The sequence below is a fragment of the Salmo salar genome, chromosome 23 (genome assembly GCF_965601325.2).
Source record: "Salmo salar chromosome 23, fSalSal1, whole genome shotgun sequence".
Taxonomy (NCBI): domain Eukaryota; kingdom Metazoa; phylum Chordata; class Actinopteri; order Salmoniformes; family Salmonidae; genus Salmo; species Salmo salar.
In genome coordinates, this window is record NC_138313.1 from 52167501 (window position 1) to 52177345 (window position 9845).

At 43.4% G+C, this 9845-nt stretch overlaps 1 protein-coding gene across 1 annotated transcript in view; it reads left to right on the plus strand.

Annotated features, from left to right (window-relative positions):
* Positions 1-9602, plus strand: part of dennd4a (DENN/MADD domain containing 4A) — a 136115-nt gene extending 126513 nt beyond the window's left edge. Inside the window, exons 29-30 of the mRNA XM_082968222.1 lie at positions 1552-1616; positions 6117-9602. Coding sequence (XP_082824348.1) covers positions 1552-1616; positions 6117-6253 — 202 coding nt within the window. The 3' untranslated portion in view covers positions 6254-9602. The remainder of the gene's footprint in view (positions 1-1551; positions 1617-6116) is intronic.
* Positions 9603-9845: the final 243 nt, after the last annotated feature.

A 9845-nucleotide genomic window follows, 5' to 3' on the forward strand; every position in this document is an offset into this window, starting at 1 on the left:
ACCCATAGTTTCTATCACCCACAGTTTCTATCACCCACAGTTTCTATCACCCACAGTTTCTATCAGCCACAGTTTCTATCACCCACAGTTTCTATCACCCACAGTTTCTATCACCCACAGTTTCTATCACCCATTATATAATTATATCACCCACAGTTTCTATCACCCACAGTTTCTATCACCCATTATATCATTGTATCACCCACAGTTTCTATCATTACAGTTTCTATCACCCACAGTTTCTATCAGCCATTTTATCATTGTATCACCCACAGTTTCTATCACCCACAGTTTCTATCACCCACAGTTTCTATCACCCACCGTTTCTATCACCCATAGTTTCTATCACCCACAGTTTCTATCACCCACAGTTTCTATCACCCATTTTATCATTGTATCACCCACAGTTTCTATCACCCACAGTTACTATCACCCACAGTTTCTATCACCCACCGTTTCTATCACCCACAGTTTCTATCACCCATAGTTTCTATCACCCACAGTTTCAATCAGCCACAGTTTCTATCACCCACAGTTTCTACCACCCACAATTTCTATCACCCACAGTTTCTATCACCCATTATATAATTGTATCACCCACAGTTTCTATCACCCATTATATCATTGTATCACCCACAGTTTCTATCACCCACAGTTTCTATCACCCATTATATCATTGTATCACCCACAGTTTCTATCATTACAGTTTCTATCACCCACAGTTTCTATCACCCATTTTATCATTGTATCACCCACAGTTTCTATCACCCACAGTTTCTATCACCCATTATATCATTGTATCACCCACAGTTTCTATCACCCACAGTTTCTATCACCCATTATATCATTGTATCACCCACAGTTTCTATCACCCATTATATCATTTTATCACCCACAGTTTCTATCACCCACAGTTTCTATCACCCATTATATCATTGTATCACCCACAGTTTCTATCACCCATTATATCATTGTATCACCCACAGTTTCTATCATTACAGTTTCTATCACCCATTATATCATTGTATCACCCACAGTTTCTATCACCCACAGTTTCTATCACCCATTATATCATTGTATCACCCACAGTTTTTTATCATTACAGTTTCTATCACCCACAGTTTCTATCACCCATTTTATCATTGTATCACCCACAGTTTCTATCACCCACAGTTTCTATCACCCACAATTTCTATCACCCACCGTTTCTATCACCCATAGTTTCTATCACCCACAGTTTCTATCACCCACAGTTTCTATCACCCATTACCCATTCATCCATTGACGTAGTTCCTTCAATGAGGAGGAGAGCGACACATTATCGCCTGGGTACCGACGCCTTACGCCACATTTGTCTTGTCCCCTCAAGGCAGTACCAGCTTTCTCCTCGTGATTAAATTCAGACAACTGAGCAAGTGTCAAATACTAATGTTTAGGAACAGAGCAGGAAGGAGCGGGACATAGATTTACAAAATCTATCGTCAGTGGGCGGTGGCGATAATGGTGTTAGGAGTAGTAAATATATATACATGTTATCTCTCTATTCTACAGGAGTTTGTACAGAGATCTCCTCTTCCTGGCGTTAACCGCTCTGGGGAAGAGCAACATCAATACTGGTGAGTTCAAATCATATCTTTCCCCTCTCTGCTTTCTTTTGCCCCCCCCCCCCCCCCCCCTGAAGCTAGAGAAATACATTGAAAAATGTTTCACGTTTGTACCTTTATTTAACTAACGCAAGTCAGGAACAAATTCTTATTTTCAATGATGACCTAGGAACAGTGGGTTAATAACTGCCTTGTTCAGGGGGCAGAATAACAGATTTGTAACTTGTCAGCTCTGCTCAGCAGGGGGATTCAAACTTGCAACCTTCCGGTTACTAGTCCAAGGCTCTAACCACGACGCTACCTGCAGTAATCAATAACTGGATAAAAAAAAAACAAAAAAAAAAACACTATAGACTTATATTTATTGGTGTGAATGAGTGTAGCTACAGACTTTTGATTTTTGTACTGTTGTTTTTTTTTACCATATTAATCCACTTTATTAATTAGAATCCGCTGATATATTTAGGTGAAAAAGACATTTCAATTCCTCCCTGTTGTATTCTACCATCATGGTCGCTAAGTAACCCTGTTGTATTCTCCCATCATGGTCGCTAAGTAACCCTGTTGTATTCTCCCATCATGGTCGCTAAGTAACCCTGTTGTATTCTACCATCATGGTCGCTAAGTAACCCTGTTTTATTCTCCCATCATGGTCGCTAAGTAACCCTGTTGTATTCTCCCATCATGGTCGCTAAGTAACCCTGTTGTAGTCTCCCATCATGGTCGCTAAGTAACCCTGTTGTATTCTACCATCATGGTCGCTAAGTAACCCTGTTTTATTCTCCCATCATGGTCGCTAAGTAACCCTGTTGTATTCTCCCATCATGGTCGCTAAGTAACCCTGTTGTAGTCTCCCATCATGGTCGCTAAGTAACCCTGTTGTATTCTCCTATCATGGTCGCTAAGTAACCCCGTTGTATTCTACCATCATGGTCGCTAAGTAACCCTGTTGTATTCTCCCATCATGGTTGCTAAGTAACCCTGTTGTATTCTCCCATCATGGTCGCTAAGTAACCCTGTTGTATTCTCCCATCATGGTCGCTAAGTAACCCTGTTGTATTCTACCATCATGTTCGCTAAGTAACCCTGTTGTATTCTACCATCATGGTCGCTAAATAACCCTGTTGTATTCTACCATCATGTTCGCTAAGTAACCCTGTTGTATTCTCCCATCATGGTCGCTAAGTAACCCTGTTGTATTCTACCATCATGGTCGCTAAGTAACCCTGTTGTATTCTCCCATCATGGTCGCTAAGTAACCCTGTTGTATTCTCCCATCATGGTCGCTAAGTAACCCTGTTGTATTCTCCCATCATGGTCGCTAAGTAACCCTGTTGTATTCTCCCATCATGGTCGCTAAGTAACCCTGTTGTATTCTACCATCATGGTCGCTAAGTAACCCTGTTGTATTCTACCATCATGGTCGCTAAGTAACCCCGTTGTATTCTACCATCATGGTCGCTAAGTAACCCCGTTGTATTCTACCATCATGGTCGCTAAGTAACCCCGTTGTATTCTACCATCATGGTCGCTAAGTAACCCTGTTGTATTCTACCATCATGGTCGCTAAGTAACCCTGTTGTATTCTCCCATCATGGTCGCTAAGTAACCCCGTTGTATTCTACCATCATGGTCGCTAAGTAACCCTGTTGTAGTCTACCATCATGGTCGCTAAGTAACCCTGTTGTATTCTCCTATCATGGTCGCTAAGTAACCCTGTTGTATTCTCCCATCATGGTCGCTAAGTAACCCTGTTGTATTCTCCCATCATGGTTGCTAAGTAACCCTGTTGTATTCTCCCATCATGGTCGCTAAGTAACCCTGTTGTATTCTCCCATCATGGTCGCTAAGTAACCCTGTTGTATTCTACCATCATGTTCGCTAAGTAACCCTGTTGTATTCTACCATCATGGTCGCTAAATAACCCTGTTGTATTCTACCATCATGTTCGCTAAGTAACCCTGTTGTATTCTCCCATCATGGTCGCTAAGTAACCCTGTTGTATTCTACCATCATGGTCGCTAAGTAACCCTGTTGTATTCTCCCATCATGGTCGCTAAGTAACCCTGTTGTATTCTCCCATCATGGTCGCTAAGTAACCCTGTTGTATTCTCCCATCATGGTCGCTAAGTAACCCTGTTGTATTCTCCCATCATGGTCGCTAAGTAACCCTGTTGTATTCTACCATCATGGTCGCTAAGTAACCCTGTTGTATTCTACCATCATGGTCGCTAAGTAACCCCGTTGTATTCTACCATCATGGTCGCTAAGTAACCCCGTTGTATTCTACCATCATGGTCGCTAAGTAACCCCGTTGTATTCTACCATCATGGTCGCTAAGTAACCCTGTTGTATTCTACCATCATGGTTGCTAAGTAACCCTGTTGTATTCTCCCATCATGGTCGCTAAGTAACCCCGTTGTATTCTACCATCATGGTCGCTAAGTAACCCTGTTGTAGTCTACCATCATGGTCGCTAAGTAACCCTGTTGTATTCTACCATCATGGTCGCTAAGTAACCCTGTTGTATTCTCCCATCATGGTCGCTAAGTAACCCTGTTGTATTCTACCATCATGGTCGCTAAGTAACCCTGTTGTATTCTACCATCATGGTCGCTAAGTAACCCTGTTGTATTCTACCATCATGGTCGCTAAGTAACCCTGTTGTATTCTACCATCATGGTCGCTAAGTAACCCTGTTGTATTCTACCATCATGGTCGCTAAGTAACCCTGTTGTAGTCTCCCATCAAGGTCGCTAAGTAACCCCGTTGTATTCTACCATCATGGTTGCTAAGTAACCCTGTTGTATTCTACCATCATGGTCGCTAAGTAACCCTGTTGTAGTCTACCATCATGGTCGCTAAGTAACCCTGTTGTATTCTCCCATCATGGTCGCTAAGTAACCCTGTTGTATTCTCCCATCATGTTCGCTAAGTAACCCTGTTGTATTCTCCCATCATGGTCGCTAAGTAACCCTGTTGTATTCTCCCATCATGGTCGCTAAGTAACCCTGTTGTATTCTCCCATCATGGTCGCTAAGTAACCCTGTTGTATTCTACCATCATGGTCGCTAAGTAACCCTGTTGTATTCTCCCATCATGGTCGCTAAGTAACCCTGTTGTATTCTCCCATCATGGTCGCTAAGTAACCCTGTTGTATTCTACCATCATGGTCGCTAAGTAACCCTGTTGTATTCTCCCATCATGGTCGCTAAGTAACCCTGTTGTATTCTCCCATCATGGTCGCTAAGTAACCCTGTTGTATTCTCCCATCATGGTCGCTAAGTAACCCTGTTGTATTCTCCCATCATGGTCGCTAAGTAACCCTGTTGTATTCTACCATCATGGTCGCTAAGTAACCCTGTTGTATTCTACCATCATGGTCGCTAAGTAACCCCGTTGTATTCTACCATCATGGTCGCTAAGTAACCCCGTTGTATTCTACCATCATGGTCGCTAAGTAACCCCGTTGTATTCTACCATCATGGTCGCTAAGTAACCCTGTTGTATTCTACCATCATGGTCGCTAAGTAACCCTGTTGTATTCTCCCATCATGGTCGCTAAGTAACCCTGTTGTATCTACCATCATGGTCGCTAAGTAACCCTGTTGTAGTCTACCATCATGGTCGCTAAGTAACCCTGTTGTATTCTACCATCATGGTCGCTAAGTAACCCTGTTGTATTCTCCCATCATGGTCGCTAAGTAACCCTGTTGTATTCTCCCATCATGGTCGCTAAGTAACCCTGTTGTATTCTACCATCATGGTCGCTAAGTAACCCTGTTGTATTCTACCATCATGGTCGCTAAGTAACCCTGTTGTATTCTACCATCATGGTCGCTATGTAACCCTGTTGTATTCTACCATCATGGTCGCTAAGTAACCCTGTTGTAGTCTCCCATCAAGGTCGCTAAGTAACCCCGTTGTATTCTACCATCATGGTCGCTAAGTAACCCTGTTGTATTCTACCATCATGGTCGCTAAGTAACCCTGTTGTATTCTACCATCATGGTCGCTAAGTAACCCTGTTGTAGTCTACCATCATGGTCGCTAAGTAACCCTGTTGTATTCAACCATCATGGTCGCTAAGTAAGCCTGTTGTATTCTACCATCATGGTCGCTAAGTAACCCTGTTGTAGTCTCCCATCAAGGTCGCTAAGTAACCCCGTTGTAGTCTACCATCATGGTCGCTAAGTAACCCTGTTGTAGTCTACCATCATGGTCGCTAAGTAACCCTGTTGTATTCTCCCATCATGGTCGCTAAGTAACCCTGTTGTATTCTACCATCATGGTCGCTAAGTAACCCTGTTGTATTCTCCCATCATGGTCGCTAAGTAACCCTGTTGTATTCTACCATCATGGTCGCTAAGTAACCCTGTTGTATTCTCCCATCATGGTCGCTAAGTAACCCTGTTGTATTCTCCCATCATGGTCGCCTAGTAGGTTTAACGACCACATCATGATCAGTAATAGTGATTGTAAACTAACCCTTACCTTGCTTCTCTGTTCCAGATGTGTTTGATCGTGAGTACAAGGTCGCTTACGATCGCCTCAGCCCCAGCCAGGTGAAGATGACACACAACTGTGACCGGCCCCCAGGGGCAGGGGTCATGGAATGTAGGAGGATATTCGGGAAGCCCAGTCTGTGATCTCTCCACCTCACCTCCTCTGGAGGAACTTTAGGCAGTCCAGTCTCCCCACCTCCCCTTGGCTGCTATCCATCCATCCCATCCCATCCCTCCCAAAACATGACTGCTGCTCACTTACTACCAGCCCCTCTCTCTGGCCCCTCTCTCTCTCTGTGGCCCCTCTCTCTCTCTCTCTGGCCCCTCTCTCTCTCTCTGGCCCCTCTCTCTCTCTCTGGCCCCTCTCTCTCTCTCTCTCTGGCCCTCTCTCTCTCTCTGGCCCCTTTCTCTGTGGCCCCTCTCTCTGTGGCCCCTCTCTCTCTCTGGCCCCTCTCTCTCTCTCTCGAGCCCCTCTCTCTCTGGCCCCTCTCTCTCTCTGGCCCCTCTCTCTCTCGCCCCTCTCTCTCTGGCCCCTCTCTCTCTCTCTCTGGCCCCTCTCTCTCTCTCTGTGGCCCCTCTCTCTCTCTGTGACCCCTCTCTCTCTCTGTGGCCCCTCTCTCTCTCTGTGACCCCTCTCTCTCTCTCTGGCCCCTCTCTCTCTCTCTGGCCCCCCTCTCTCTCTCTGGCCCCTCTCTCTCTCTCTCTGGCCCCTCTCTGTTGGGGTGAACTCCTCAGGGCCAGCCCACCTGCCACCCCAGGCAAGGGAAGGAAAGTAATTGGGACCCAACATGTACTGACACTGAAGCGTAGTGTGGAACAAATACACAGAAAAGATCCTAGGAGCTTTCTAGAGACGATCCACACTGTTACAATAGGACATTTACACGTCCGTCATTTAGCAAGACACTCTTAGACACTTACAGGAGCAATTAGAGTTAAGTGCCTTGCTCAAGAGCACATTGTAAGATGTTTCACTTAGTCGGCTCCGGGATTCGAACCTGTGACCTTTTTTTTGGTTAATGGCCCAATGCTCTGGACCGCTAGGCTACCTGCCGCCCTCACATGGTATTCACATGGTATTCACATGGTATGACATGGTATTCACATGGTATGACATGGTATTCACATGGGACCACATAACTATGACATGGCATCACATGATATCACAATAGGACCTCATGGTATCACAATAGGACCTCATGGTATCACAGTAGGATCTCATGGTATCACAATAGGACCTCATGGTATCACAGTAGGATCTCATGGTATCACAGTAGGACCTCATGGTATCACAGTAGGATCTCATGGTATCACAGTAGGACCTCATGGTATCACAGTAGGACCTCATGGTATCACAGTAGGACCTCATGGTATCACAGTAGGACCTCATGGTATCACAATAGGACCTCATGGTATCACAGTAGGACCTCATGGTATCACAATAGGACCTCATGGTATCACAGTAGGACCTCATTGTATCACAATAGGACCTCATGGTATCACAGTAGGACCTCATGGTATCACAATAGGACCTCATGGTATCACAGTAGGACCTCATGGTATCACAATAGGACCTCATGGTATCACAGTAGGACCTCATGGTATCACAATAGGACCTCATGGTATCACAGTAGGACCTCATGGTATCACAATAGGACCTCATGGTATCACAGTAGGACCTCATGGTATCACAATAGGACCTCATGGTATCACAGTAGGACCTCATGGTATCACAATAGGACCTCATGGTATCACAGTAGGACCTCATGGTATCACAGTAGGACCTCATGGTATCACAGTAGGACCTCATGGTATCACAATAGGACCTCATGGTATGACATGTATTATTCCTCTGTATTTTCACTATTATTACATTACTCAAATGTTTATAATATACCATGTGATATATTCTATATATTTTAAGACAATCTGTATCTGATTAACTTGTCAGCGTGTATGTAAACGGTTTGTTTCTGTTTTGTTGTGTGAGCTTCAAACTTTGTGTGTTTTTTTTTCGGGTACCACAGTCGAGGCTGTTTTACCTGTTGTGATGGGAGGGTTGTTGGGTGTAATGGAAACATCTTTCACACGTGTGATTCTAAGCACTTTCCAAAGAGTAACTTACATTATCTGTGACAATTTATAATTTACAGTAATATTTTTGGACCTTTATTTTTTTTTTTGTCGTTCAGTTGAACTTTGATACATAGACAACTGCTCTATACTATGATCAGGTTTGGTGCCTGACTTCCTGCACTATACTATGATCAGGTTTGGTGCCTGACTTCCTGCACTATACTATGATCAGGTTTGGTGCCTGACTTCCTGCACTATACTATGATCAGGTATGCTGCCTGACTTCCTGCTCTATACTATGATCAGGTATGCTGCCTGACTTCCTGCTCTATACTATGATCAGGTATGGTGCCTGACTTCCTGCTCTATACTATGATCAGGTATGCTGCCTGACTTCCTGCACTATACTATGATCAGGTTTGGTGCCTGACTTCCTGCACTATACTATGATCAGGTATGCTGCCTGACTTCCTGCTCTATACTATGATCAGGTATGGTGCCTGACTTCCTGCTCTATACTATGATCAGGTATGCTGCCTGACTTCCTGCACTATACTATGATCAGGTATGGTGCCTGACTTCCTGTACCATACTATGATCAGGTATGCTGCCTGACTTCCTGCACTATACTATGATCAGGTATGGTGCCTGACTTCCTGTACCATACTATGATCAGGTATGGTGCCTGACTTCCTGCTCTATACTATGATCAGGTATGGTGCCTGACTTCCTGTACCATACTATGATCAGGTATGGTGCCTGACTTCCTGTACCATACTATGATCAGGTATGGTGCCTGACTTCCTGTACCATACTATGATCAGGTATGGTGCCTGACTTCCTGCACTTACTGAGGATGATGTCGTACTTTCACGTGAGGTATCATGGGTAAATTGTGACTGACTGATGTACAGATAATATTGAGTAGTTATTTATGTTGCAAGGTGGTTCGTAGATCAGCCAGTCTCGGCTCGACCTTTAAAGTCGGCGGCCATGTCTAACGGTCCCATTTTATTTTTTTTTTTTTTTGGAGTGGGAACACGCATAGACCATGTTATATACATGATATACACACATAGACCATGTATGATTTAATTGTATTACCATATTTACGAGACTTTTTCTCCTGTAACTTTCACAGGAGTGTTTTATTCATGAATCCTTTTTTTGTATCGTTGGAAATACATTGGATAAAAACCAAAACAGCTGAGACGACCCCCATAATATAAAAGGAATATTGTTAATATGATTTGTTGATATGTTTTAATTAATTTAACTAAGCAATACTTTTTTTTTTATATATATATATAAGGTAATTGTTATTATATTGACATCACAAATGCAGAATGTGGAGATTTAAGACGAGTTTTCTAATTGTTTTATCAACATACATACACATTACTTTCTGTAAATAAATCTATGAAGCTGTTCTGTTCCTCCGTAGCTGTATAGTCGTACAGAGTAAATGGTATATTCTGTTTCTCTGTATAGTCGTACAGAGTAAATGGTATATTCTGTTCCTCCGTAGCTGTATAGTCGTACAGAGTAAATGGTATATTCTGTTTCTCTGTATAGTCGTACAGAGTAAATGGTATATTCTGTTTCTCTGTATAGTCGTACAGAGTAAATGGTATGTTCTGTTTCTCTGTATAGTCGTACA